This window comes from Diadema antillarum, unplaced genomic scaffold, assembly GCF_040938485.1.
Source record: "Diadema antillarum isolate AM-2024a unplaced genomic scaffold, OU_Dant_1.0 seq00000300_RagTag, whole genome shotgun sequence".
Taxonomy (NCBI): Eukaryota; Metazoa; Echinodermata; class Echinoidea; order Diadematoida; family Diadematidae; genus Diadema; species Diadema antillarum.
In genome coordinates, this window is record NW_027271323.1 from 2,602,958 (window position 1) to 2,617,169 (window position 14,212).

Here is a 14,212-nt window from a genome sequence, read left to right on the forward strand (position 1 = left end):
CTAGCTTTGACATGACATTTGAGAAGTTTTATACGCTCATCCTCCACAATGTTATTGTGTTTAATCATTCTTAATGAACACGATGCAGGGCTGCTTCTCAACAATTCTGAGATTATACTGCGCGATTAATACTTTTGTATAAAAAGGCTATAATTTATCTGAGGGCTATAATTATAGATACAATAAAGGTAGATATTAATTGGGGTGTTGTTGTATTGACATTAATAAGAATCACGAGGTAGCTTGTCCTTTTAATGCGTGAAGTATTTTTTTTTTTCGTTTTATAGCACGCATTAAGGATATTTTTTCGCAGAGTTAGTGGAGGAATGCGTTAAAAAAAAGTTGAGAGAGCAATTTCATCCACATGACTTTACATGATTTCTTGGTATGTGTTTTCGGAAAAGGTTTGGTCTCGCGCGTGTACAGCTTTCTGACCGCGTCCCCCTACCCCTACCCCAATTATCTTTCAATTCTTTTCTATCAAACGCTCCGGCAAAGGATGGTCTCTACTGATGCGATGGGACGAGTTAAAGGTGAGATTCTAACAATATAATGATATAATTGAAAAATCATCCTTTGTTACTAGACCTCACGTGCACTTCAGGACTTTTCCCGTGTTTGCTGACTTCTAATCTACTTTTTATTTTAAGATTAATTCCTTTTTTGTTTTGTTTTATATTTCATCAGGCTACGTTAATGAGGGAGAAAACATTTTAGTACATTAAGTCCAAAAATGAAAACATTTCTTTTTTTTAGCTCTCCTTGTCCCGAGGAGGCATATAGCGCTCTCCTCCCCTCCATAAATTCCATGTGTTTGGCCGCTTGATAATAAATCCCAAAACCTTGGTAAAATATCTTTGTAAAAAATCTCTCAAACAGGTCACAAATTTGTTAATCATAATGCAATTTTGATTATAATTCAAAAACATCAAAGGAATAAACATGAACTGATAATGATGTCTTCTGAAACAATTCTTAAAACAGCGATATTTCGTGCATTTGGATGACAAATGGAGCAAACGGTCAAGCTTTCCACTTCTCAACATACGATGACGCCAGAAATGTATTTAAGGTAGCTCACTTTTCTTTAAATTGATATCATTTTTTCTTTTTTTTTAATGAGTAGCGTTCATAGGAATACGTTCTTCTGAACCTCTGATCCCAATCATATTTACTGTTCAGTCTCTTTTGAAAACGTTATGAACAGCTGAGAAGTTGATTGATTCTCACGGCGGAGTGATCAGTCTTCCAAACCAGGGGATCGCGCTTACAGTACCGGAGGGAGCCCTCGACAGACCCACAAAGATTGCCATCACGACAACCGGTCCCCTTACACCATCACCGCCAGAGGACGAGGTACAAATAGGCCCAGGTGTTGAGTGCCAACCTTCGGGAGTACATTTCAATAAGCCGGTGAGGCTTACCATCCAGCATAGCCTAGATCTGGTCAGGGGAATCAGGCCTGGCGAAGAAGACGTCATCCTGTACATCAGGCCAGGAAATGTAGGAGGTAGGAACCTTGATGTGATTATAGTTCTACATCAGAGGCAGCCAAATGGAGTGGTATAGATACCCAAATATTGTCGTCTCAATGGATTAAAAGATAATTATCTCTTATCTTTCGGCCACGGAATTGAAGCTACATTGATGCCAATGCTACAGCACCCCCGTTAATATCTACCTTTATTGTATCTATATTGCCCTCAGATTAGTATAGCCTTTTTACACAAAAGTATTAATCGCGCAGTGTATTGTTAGAATTCAGGTTTGAGTTTCTTCAGTTTGTCTCCCTCTACAAATGATTTTTTTTTTTTTTTTTTTAAGATCGCAAATGCTGATCTGTAAATTAACAAACATGCCGGAAAAAAGGGAACCAGTGGGACTCGAACCTGTCATCTACTGCTTTCCGGGCAGCGACACTACCACCAGGCTGTCCCTGGTTGCCGGCAGTGACACGATGAACATGGAACAAATACCCAAGCTCCGAGATTCCGACATTGTTATATTAAGTAGTCCAAGGCGGACAAGGCATAAAATAAATGAAAGAAAGATATTATTCAGAGGGGTGAAGGCTCTGAATAATTGTTAATTTACAGATTAGCAGTTGCGATCTTAACAAATTTTCATTTGTAGAGGGAGACAAACTGAAGAAACTCAAACCTGAGCCTTCACCCCTCTGAATAATATCTTTCTTTCAATGTTAAAATTGTTGACAAGTAGTCCTGCATCATCATGATCATGTTCATTAAATGATTAAACACAATAACATTGTGGAAGAAGGGCTTATAAAAATTCTCAAATTTCATGTCAAAGCTAGACCTATGTAATGATAATTTGCATGGACACAGATACACCCTAGAAAGCAACATTCAAAGTTGTGTTCCCACCTTTAAGATGTTTATGAAAGAAATAAGTGAGACTCGACTTATTTTGATATTGATTAAAAGTCATAAACACCGAAGTCTGTATGGGGATGTTGATGCTAAATCTTGGTAGTCCTACGATAGATTTGTGCTCTGTATGAGAACTTACTGATCGTTTTGTGACACAACTTTTTCTCATTTTTTTATTTTCTTTTGGCCTTATCATAGACATCATCAAGAAGTAACATGGAGCTCGTATTGTCAAACTGGAAACAAGGTTAAAGGATGCCTTTAACCAGACCTTAACCCACGTCAGTGTGTTCCCCTATGCATGCTATGTATGCTTATGTCTTCTTTTGCACAGACAATGCTGCTCTCGTCCGCAGAGAACTGAAGACCAGTTCAGAGGCTTCCCAGGAGTATGTCCTTACCAAGAAACATGCTGAGATTTACGTATCCCATTTCACATCGTTCTGGGCTTTTGTTAAGACACTTTTCGTGACTGGGAAGCGAGTTGGATGCCTGTCATTTGTGATGCCTATGAAGAGCGAATCGGACGCCGTGCTTTCACAACACGTGTACGATCTCATCCCGGGAAAGTCCGAGGTAACTGAGATCGTTCGAATGTACCTTTTAGATGTATAAGGCAGGGATTGAAATCCACTACTTTAGGAGAAACAAATTCACTCGAAATCATAATGTGGTTCTAAAAAGGGGTCGCGAAACCGGGGGGGGGGGGGGGAGCAGCCCCCCCCCCCCCACACACACACACACTTTTGGTTCGTGAAAAAAAAAAGAAAGAAAGAAAAGGAAAATATAGGGGGAAAAATCACACCACCCTAATTTCCCACAAAAAGTGTGTTTCAGATCGCTCTATTTCAATTTTAAAAACTCAAAAGCTCCGTCCCCCTCCCACACACCCTCCCCCTTTACGTCATTAGACTTTGTACATACACACAGATGATGCACACACGGAATAAGAGCTAAATGCCGTGATTTTGCTATTACCACTTTTCTGAAAAAAAGTCCTAATTATTTCCATTATTTTTTTTTTGGGGGGGGGGGGCTAGAAAAAAAAGATGCCAAGTAATGCAACAAAAGTTTACACCAAATCGCTGAATATCAGGTCTGAAAATGTAATATCACCTTTGTGTGGGAGGAGAAATATCCCTTTAATATGTAGGGCTACACCCTCGTGTGCATGTATCTGTCTGATTGATTAACAGACAGCGTTCATGAAATTCATTGTAACAATTAATACAAGAAGTTTATTTAAATGCTACCACTTTATGGGCAAACTGTTCAATAATAATCCACATCAAAATATCCTGCATTCTTAAACAAGTGGGGGCCGTTTCAAGTCGATAAAAGACGCAAAAACATGCATCAAATTGCACCATTTACAACATCAAAATGCAAAAAGTTCTCACCGTGGGAGGGGGCGGGGGACACCCCCCTCCCACACCCCTCCCCCTCTCGTTACCTCCGCTCGCTCGGGCTCGCTCGTTTCACAAGATGATATCATAGCTATGCCGGTGCGTCGGGTGGGGGGGGGGGGGGGGGGGGGGGGGGGGGGGGGTGTTTGACCTTGACACCCCCCCCACACACACACACACACACTGAAAAACGTTCCGCGGCCCCTGCTAAATAACTCTCGTGAGGTTACTTCTTGAAGATAATATGAGGAAATAATATCGCAAATTGGTCAGATGTATTATGAATGAAATTTCGACACAAAACAAGTTTGTCATACTACTAATAAGAATTTGATATTCCTTCATTTAAAAAAAATAACAAATTTCAAATCTTTCTGACATTTTATGAGAGATTTTAGGTGGAACGGAGTCCTCTTAACCCTAGGTTGAGGTAATAATTTTGTTCTGGTCCCTTTTTAACTAGGGTATCCGAAAAATAGTCAGTAAAGGAGGTTCTGAGTACCAGGCACTACCCGAACAGGAGTTTTTCGTCGAAACGAACCGGAGGCCGCTCGAGATTACATGCAGTCAGAAACTGAGAGGCAGCGATTCGAAGGTAGGATTCGAAATTACTTCATTCGTGGAAAAGACAACACAGGCGTTATAAGACTTCATGTTCCTCGCTCCGTTTGATAAATCTTCAATGGTTAGAGTACACCTATGATGGAATTTTGAAGAGGGACATGGTAAGAAGGGCTTGAAACAATAAATATAGCTTAAATGCATAGCAGTGGACTTAAACACACTTTGATAAGATTGGATAATGTGAAAAAATAGGTCACTGAGAAATGTTTTAAACTTATATCATTTATACAATTTATATGTATATGTAAATATGTATATATATATATATATATATACACATAATATGTATGTAATATGTATATAGTACATATAATATGTATATATGCTGGGGTGACAAGACCTTGTATCTGCAATTTTGGTGAAAATGACTTTTTAGGATTAATAGTAAAATAATGGGTTAAGTGATGTCCTGTCCAAATCCCAACTGTCTTACTCCAAAAATGAAGCCACCACGGCATGTCAAAGAAAAGGCTATGCCATTCGCCACAGTGCTTTGGCATTCCTGAACATTTGACATTTTGTAGAGGTCTTGTCGCCCCAGCGACGATATACATTCATTTTGAACCGCATATAGGATTACCAAGATTTTGAATAAATGCTTATATTCATCGCACACACTTATGTATTTAATGAGACATCAATGCCTTACATATAATTATTAACTTTTCAGTATTACCAAAAATCTGAAAAAAATGAAAACAATGCATAAAAGAGACAACATGAGAATACAACTGTCCCTCAGAAGTTTTACCCATAAAATTTGACACTATTCAGCTGTCTGCTGAGCGAATTTGAGCAAAAACAGTCAGTTTTTTTTTGTTTTATATCATCAAGTACTGTATATGATAGGATATAGTATACATGGTGACGTAATATAATATGACGATGCAGCAAGAGAATGTATTCAGCTTGCAGCACAGTACAGTAGAGTTTACACACAAACAGATACACACCGTTGCTTTGATTTACTTCTCTCCTCTCACTTTAACTCCCCCCCCCCCCCCCCCGACTATCAGTAGCATTATACACCGTATGTCCACGTCGGTTTTCCATAACACGTTATCTGCTCTTTAATTCATTTATTTTGTAGACAATATCTTACACCAACATCTTCTGGCTCACTACCAATATGGTGTCCTTCTCGGTTGATTTTTCCTCCCCCAAACCTGACCAAAATCGTGTTGATTTGGAGCTTGATCAAGGCAACGAAGACACAAAAAAGACTTTCCGGATATATCCTAAGTCCAGTGGTAGGTATCGGGATTGTTGCAACAGAGAGTCAGACAAAGAGTCAAAATTCGTTTGATAAAATTATAAATGTGACTGTGATTATAATAAAAATAGTAATTTTTATAAAACTTAGTAACGGTGACGGTGAGTTAGTAGGACATTTGACTTACTCATGACATCGATGCTTTCAGCGCTTGTCATAACCTTTTCGGTATAAATTCAGCAAGGAACTCAATATAAAATGGAGATTGTGTTTCGTTCGCTATACATAGCAGCCGCTGACTCGAGTGAAATGACAACAACAAAAAATGATGTCTGTTGTTTTCATTACACTTCATGAAGGCTAAACCTGTGTGTATGCACGAGTCTGTGAAGATAGCGCGAATAGGGGTTTCTTGCATTAGACGAGTTATCTTACAGATTGATTGGTTTTTGGTTGCAGGTAACAGAGACTTCATTGGAGCGTCTGATGAAACATCAGTGTGAGTTTTTGTTCGACTTTCCCTTTTCAATTAAACCCAACTGTCAAAGCATTTCATATATGTCTTTTCCAGTGCCTACCGATTCATCTTCATTTGCCAGAAAGAGCCAGATTCTGGAAGTATTAACACGTTTTCAGACCAGGATATCTTTTGGAGAACAATTTGTTTCGGATCAGTAATCATCAGGAACATAATATTTGAGCATAGGGCAAATGGATGATACCTTGTCCTTTACGTTTAGATGCATCTGCAAGAGTGAATATTTATGTATACATATAGCATTTAAACGCATTTGAATTGCTGAGTAATCCCCACTCGAACTAAGAAAAGAAAAATACAAGCAAAAAAAAAAAAAAAGCAAGAGAGAAAGAATAAAGGAATACTTGAAAATAATAAATGTTACGAAATGATTATCATACAACAACAGGGGTCTTTAAACATAATATCTTTGTTTTTTGAATACTCCTTGACATTCAGATATGTTTCGAAGAAGTCGCGCAAATTCGATGGAATACTCAAGGAGGTCGCAAAACATGTTTCCAACGACGGGGACATAGAAGCTTTGGGGGATAAACTTCTCTTTATTCAACCCGAAGTTGAACGATTCGTACAGACTAATTATAAAGGAAGTGTAATAACTGAACGGGGAACTCTTGAAATGTTACGGGAATGGAAGAGAAGAAAACTGGACAAAAACCCCGAGACAACGTCCAAGGAGCTCAAGGACCTTTTGATGAAAGCACTGAAAAAAGCAGAACTTGTCAGAATTGCGGAGGAATGCGTAACTGAGAGGTGAGATAACGATTCCTCTGTATAAAGTATATTATAACAATCCTTGGTAAATTTGTTGGTCCCAATATTCTATTTTCATTGTGAGATTGTTTTACCCTAATTTAACAAGGATTCTGAAAAGCAAGGTAATGTAAAACAAGGCAAGGTTATTTTGATTCAAAGCAGTTGTATACGTCAAATTCTTAAGGCCTGGTGTGAATATACTTTTTCCCCTAATTTATCTGTAGAACGAGTGAAAAACCAGGTAAAATATGGTTTAATTCATCAATTCGTGTGAATAATGAGATTGTTTTTAAGAAAATAATGTTTCAAAGGGGTATATTAAAGATTAAACAATTATTGACTGATAATGGTTCATTTTTTTTCAGTTTTGAACAGTTTCGGGCTAAATACTGTGTTTGTTGTAACTTTTTAGAGTATTTTTCATTTATTTATGCTACCCGAATAGAGTGGAAAAAATAAATCGAAAAGGAATCCGCAAATGATAATGAAATAAAGACGCATCAAAAAGATACGATCTACAATTTGTTGAAAAGAACTAAGATATGTCCATATATACACCGAATATTATGTGATGAAAATTTCAATCACCTAAATCAGAACGGAAATGGGAAGAAATGATAAACCAAAACTTCAATGGGATTAGAATAAACACCGTTCCTTATATATCTACCCTAAATCAAAGACTTCGTTATTTTCAGTATAAACTTCTGCATAGAAATATCGGTGTTAATAGACTACTTTTTGCAATGGGACTATCTGACACACACCTCTGTACGTTTTGTTCAAGCTCCACTGAAACAATTGCACATTCGTTTTAGGAATGTGATGTTACTCAAAGGTTTATTGCTAAAATACAGAAAATATGTTACAGAATCAAACTCAAATTATATGAAGTGCTTTTCTACTTGATCTACAGAAACCCAAAGTGTTACAACGTGGTTTATTTGTATGCAAACTACTTTATTTTTTCTGTAAGAAATGATAAGAAATCATTACATTTTAGTCAATTTTCTCAATTTTTTAAAGCAAGCGAAGAAAGTATAGACGAATATACAGTATGTCTGAATAAACTAAAGGTTTCATATCGCAGGGGCCGCGGAACCGACTTAACTCCCCCCCCCCCCCCCCCCACACACACACACACTTTTGGTTCGTGAAAAAAGAAAGTAAAGAGAACACCCATGAATTTGAATTTCCAAAGATTCCGCCCTTACATTAAGTACCCGTTTAAGCACCGGCGTAGCAAAAGAGGGGGGGGGGGGGATGGTGGGGGAAGTCGCCCCCCTTAAGATTCTGAATAATTCTGAGTGCACAAGACTTATCACTTACATTCCGAGAAATCAATTTTAGTTCCCTCATGTACAAGGGGAATATCCCCTTTTAATCACCCCTTTCCTCTCTAACTCTTCCCGATCATTTTTTGTTGTTGTTGATAATTTCCCAAATATTCCATCAAATATGCGTATACGAGATACAACAGTATCTCAATTTCTGAATTGCAGGTGTGAAAATGTAAAATCACCTTTGTGTGCAAGGAGAAATATCCCTTATGTACACCCCTCGTGTGCATGCTTTTTCTGTTTGATTGCTTAACCCACAGCGTTCGTGAAATTCATTGTAAGAATTAATACAAGAAGTTTATTTAAATGCTACCACTTTATAGGCAAATTGTTCAATAATAATACACATCAAAATGTGCTTTCTACCTTAAACAAGTGGGTTGATAAAACACGCAAAAACATGCATCAAATTGCACCATTTACAACATCAAAATGCAAAAAGTTCTCGGTTGCTTCGCTCCCTCGCGTAGGAGCCGCCCCCATATCATATCCTGGCTACGCCGGTGCATCTAAGCGGGGGTGGGGGTGGGGGGTGGGGCGGTGTTTGACCTTGACACTGAAAAACGTTCCGCCCCCCCCCCCCAATATCAAATGGAATCATATTTATATTATTAAGACGTTTTGTAGCTGCCTGTCAATTTTGTGTGATTTTTCTTTATATATTGTATGTGACATTTAGTTTGTATTTGAATGTTTAAAGTGAATACAATTTCTTTGTGGAAAAAAAAAGGGAATGTAGCAACTTCCTTCTTATTACATACCATACCTTAATATATTAGCAAGATTATTTTCCTGGCGTCGTTTCTTTATCTATATCTATATTTCTTTGTTTCTTTCTTCTTTTTTTAACTCTAATAAACGAAAACAAACCTGGTCCAATCTCTTTGTAAAAGCTTGTATCTTGTAACCCAGGGCCCTGTTTCATAAAGCTGTTAAAGTTACGCGTGACTTTAGGAACGACTGGAATATGAAGTGCCAATATGTGTGCCCATTTTTTCCCCTTACGTTTCAACAAAGTACAAATGTACGTCGATATTTCATCTACATTGGTGCAAAAATTCACCTTCAACTAAAACATGTAAGGATGTAAGGATTGTAATTACCATCTGCAAATATCAACTTCAGCTATTGAAATTAACAATAATTGTTTGGTAGCCATATTTAAGTCGTTCGTAAAGTCGTGCAAAATTTGGCGAACAGCTTTATGAAACAGGGTCCTGGTATAACAAGAAACCTGATAAAACAAGGTCGTTTTCATGGTCCCAAGGTCCTTGTTACAAGGCTCCAATGTAGTTTTGTAATTCGATTTCAAGTTATGACGCTTGGCTATCGCATCAGAGGAAGATTGGGGTCTAAAAAACTGGACTGTAGACGACTTCTATTATAATAATCATATAATGCAATGTTAGGTTCTTAGGCTCTCACTGGCAATCACGAGAGACTCAAATTCAAGTTGAAGTTTATGTTGTTTTATTTCATCTCCAACTGAACATAAATACAATAAAATACAATAAAACATTTGAATAAATATGACACGAAATCAACTAATGCACCTTAAGGAAACAGGGAAATGTTATTTGAGATACAAATGAATGTCGTGAGCTTATGTCAACTTCCGAAACAAAGTTGTCGGAAATGCAGGGGACTGATAAAAACATAGCTTGTAGCATGCAGTCTCCTCTTAAAAAGAAAATCAATTGCAAAACTAACACACAAAAAAACTATGTTGAGAAATAGAAAAAATACAGAGAAGTACACTCACACACACACACTGGCGTAGCCAGGGGGGGGGGGGGTGGCGATGGGGGCGGTCGCCCCCCCCCCCCCCTAAGATTTGGACCGGGGATTTGGGAGGCGGAAAAAAAAAATGCGTGTATACTGTATGCATGCACATGAAGCGGGTCTCCTTTGCAACCTTTCATCAAATAAGATATTTTTTTTTTGAAGATTTCACTCAAAGTGTGCACCAGATCGTTGAATTTCAATTCAAAATATGCAAAATCTCTCGTTCTTGGGAGGGGGTAACCCCCTCCCAAACCCTCCCCCTCTGTGCCTCTTTCCCTAGCTACAATGTAAGTACACTTTTTTGATTTACACAAAATTATGAATAATTCTGAGTGCACAAGACTTATCACTTATATTCCGAAAACTCAAGATTCTTTCATATATAAGGGGAATTTCCCCTTTTAATCGACCCTTTCCTCCCTCAGCCCCCCCCCACTTTTTTTTTTTTTTTTGGTGATTTCCCAAATGTTGATTCCATCAAATATGCGTATACGAGATATCTCAATTTCAACCATAAAAAGGCAAAAGCTCCATCGGAAGGGAAGGGTGGAGATAACACTCGCCAACGCCTTCTCCCTGCTCGCCCCCCCCCCCCCCCCCCCCCCGCCATGCATAGAAGTAGACTGTGGCTATACCCAGATCGCTTTATTTCAATTCTAAAAACGCAAAAGCTCCGCGAGCGGGAGGGGGAATCCCCCTTCCCCTAAGCTCTACCTCACTAGACTTTATACATACACACAGATGGTGCACATTCGGAATAAGAGCTAAATTCCGTGATTTTAACACTTCGATGAAAAAGTATTGCACCAAAACTTTGCACCAGATCGCTGAATTTCAGGTCTGAAAACGCAAAATCACCTTCGTGGCAGGGGATATGCCCCTATCTACACCCTCGTGTGCATGATTTTTCTGCTTGATTGCTGAACAGACAGCGTTCATGATATTCAGTGTAAGAATTAATACAAGAAGACTAGTGTATTTAAATTATACCATTTTATAGGCAAATTGTTCAATAATAATCTACACTAAAATATACTGCAACCTTAAACAAGTGGGACTGTTTCACGTCGATAAAACGCGCAAAAACATGCATCAAATTGCACCATTTGCAATATCAAAATGCAAAAAGTTCTTACCGTGGGAGGGGGGACACCCCCCTCCCACACCCTCCCCTCCCCCTCGCTCGCTCCGCTCGCCCGGGTTCAGTCGCATTCATGATATTCATTGAAAAGAATCAATACAAGAAGTGTGTTTAAATTACACCATTTTATAGGCAAATTCTTCAATAATAATCTACACTAAAATATACTGCTATATACCTTAAACAAGTGGGACTGTTTCACGTCAATAAAACGCGCAAAAACATGCATCAAATTACACCATTTGCAACAACAAAATTCAAAAAGTTCTTACCGTGGGAGGGGGGGACATCCCCCCTCCCACACCCTCCCCTACCCCACCGCTCGCTCTGCTCGCTCGGGTTCAGTCGCGTTCATGATATTTAGTGAAAAGAATTAATACAAGAAGTGTATCTGAATTATACCATTTTATAGGCAAATTGTTCAATAACAATCTACATCAAAATAAACTGCTACCATAAACATGTGGGACTGTTTCACGTCGATAAAACGCGCAAAAACATGCATCAAATTGCACCATTTACAACATCAAAATGCAAAAAGTTCTTACCGTGGGAGGGGGGACACCCCCCTCCCATACCCTCCCCTTCCCCGTCGCTCGCTCCGCTCGCCCGGGTTCAGTCGCGTTCATGATATTCAGTGAAAAGAATTAATACAAGAAGTGTATTTGAATTATACCATTTTATAGGCAAATTCTTCAATAATAATCTACACTAAAATATACTGCTATATACCTTAAACAAGTGGGACTGTTTCACGTCGATAAAACGCGCAAAAACATGCATCAAATTACACCATTTGCAACATCAAAATGCAAAAAAGTTCTTACCGTGGGAGGGGGGACATCCCCCCTCCCACACCCTCCCCTACCCCACCGCTCGCTCTGCTCGCTCGGGTTCAGTCGCGTTCATGATATTTAGTGAAAAGAATTAATACAAGAAGTGTATCTAAATTATACCATTTTATAGGCAAATTGTTCAATAATAATCTACATCAAAATAAACTGATACCATAAACAAGTGGGACTGTTTCACGTCGATAAAACGCGAAAAAAACATGCATCAAATTGCACCATTTACAACATCAAAATGCAAAAAGTTCTTACCGTCGGAGGGGGGACACCCCCCTCCCACACCCTCCCCCCCCCCCCCCCCCTCGCTCGCTCCGCTCGCTCGGGCTCGGTCGCTTCGCTCCCTCGCAGACTAACCGCCCCCCTAAGATGAAATCCTGGCTACGCCGTTGCACACACACACACACACACACACACATACCGACGTACATTAACAATCACGAGGAAGCTCTCTTGTAAAAAAAAGGAGAAAATAGATACATGTATAACATACATTGTAGATAGATGGATAGATGAATAGATAGAGATAGATAAGTATGGAAGGTATGACATGAATTGAAACTGAAGTAGACAAGAGAAGGGAAAGGAGACGGTGGGTCAAAACGAGGGTGTGTGAAGTCCAGAAGCTTGGGATCACTGAGGTACAGGGAATTGTAAGAATGATATGGAAGAAAGAAGTAGTAGGATTAAAAACAAAACAACGCAACAACAGGAACCTTGGCAGTTAAGGATGACAAGATAATAACATATTGTGTTGTGTAAGAGTTTCTTGATACATTCTTTCGTTTTTAAAGTAAAAGCATTAAAACGTAAAGATTCTTTTATCCTTCTCACCAGGGATAACTCCCCTAAAAAATAAAGATGAGAAAGAACTTGTTTCCTAATAGCGTGCTACTGATTTACTTTGATCTTATCACGCATCGAAATTAATGTAAATTGCCAATCTAAAGAGAGGTGCGAAACGGGAAAAAAAATCATCATAGTATAAACGATATAAAGATAAAAGGCATGACTAAAGTTTATGATATTTGAAAATAAAAATATCTTTTCTTTACCTGTAGTGATTGCGAATCTGTAGAGAGCTCCGAGGAGGAACTGTCACATCGCAGTGAAGAAGCTTGCCATGACGTCAGTGTTAAGGTTAAGAATACTGCAGACTTGACGGCCGAATCGCTGAATGGAGACAGTGACTCGCAGAAAATTACTGATGCACTTCATGATGTCGAGAGCAAAAGTGAGACTGTGCCTCTAGGCACGAGGACAGACGTAGAACCAAAAGAACTAGACAGAAACGGTAAGCCTATATTTGTAGCTTGTTTCTCGTTTGTTTTTTTTGTTTTTTTTTATTATATGCATCGTTTATAGAACGCACATATACCTGGTGTCCCACAAAGAGGGGGACCTCCGATTTTCAAAGCTTTGCGAATAAAAATGTTATGTTTTTCCTTTTCTATTTTTTCTTTTCTATTTTGTTTTTTTGTTTTCATGTGATAAAACATTCACTCCTGTCAAGAATGACATCAAGACTAGAAATTCATTGCGTAATTCTGATTCTTGTCTTGTTTTTCCGATGGTGCCCACAATCAACAGTGATTGATAGGTTAATTATTACGGCATATATATTCAAACGAAGATGCTTGCAAGTCCTTTCCTCCACTATCCCGATTCTACTTAGATATTTCCTTTGATTTGGAGTTTCATTTTTTTTTTCTGTTTCCATTTTAATGTATGTAAGATTACTGACGTATGACTCTTGGCAAAAAAGTTTCTCGAGTCATAGCCTCGACAGTATTCTTGACTAGATCATTTCCATTCTTTGATGGTATGTTGTAGAAAAGATCCCCCCCCCCCCCCAATTTATGTTTTGCTGGTGGCGAAGAGCTTGGAACTGCTTCTTGTGGGAACGTCGTTGCCGAGTTGGCAGTGGAGTCAACTTTGAATTGATTGTCGGACTAGCTATTGTTGCTGATCTTGAATAGCATGGGCCGTCGTGACAGCTTTCTTCTGTGTCCTAAGGACTACCAGCCAATGATCTTGATCGTCTGGCTTACACTTTATTTGGTACCTGCTCATGTCAAAGCGAGCAGCTCGTCTGTATAGGCCCATTGCCTACAGCTTGTCGATGTTTTCTTTTCTACATGTTCATTGTATAGCAGGGGAAAAAAAAA

At 38.8% G+C, this 14,212-nt stretch overlaps 1 protein-coding gene across 1 annotated transcript in view; it reads left to right on the forward strand.

Moving 5' to 3' along the window:
- Positions 1 to 14,212, forward strand: part of LOC139730259 (uncharacterized) — a 37,230-nt gene that overhangs the window by 19,003 nt on the left and 4,015 nt on the right. Inside the window, exons 4-11 of the mRNA XM_071641142.1 lie at positions 499 to 533; positions 1,208 to 1,510; positions 2,728 to 2,969; positions 4,263 to 4,394; positions 5,514 to 5,673; positions 6,096 to 6,135; positions 6,613 to 6,927; positions 13,106 to 13,338. Coding sequence (XP_071497243.1) covers positions 499 to 533; positions 1,208 to 1,510; positions 2,728 to 2,969; positions 4,263 to 4,394; positions 5,514 to 5,673; positions 6,096 to 6,135; positions 6,613 to 6,927; positions 13,106 to 13,338 — 1,460 coding nt within the window. The remainder of the gene's footprint in view (positions 1 to 498; positions 534 to 1,207; positions 1,511 to 2,727; positions 2,970 to 4,262; positions 4,395 to 5,513; positions 5,674 to 6,095; positions 6,136 to 6,612; positions 6,928 to 13,105; positions 13,339 to 14,212) is intronic.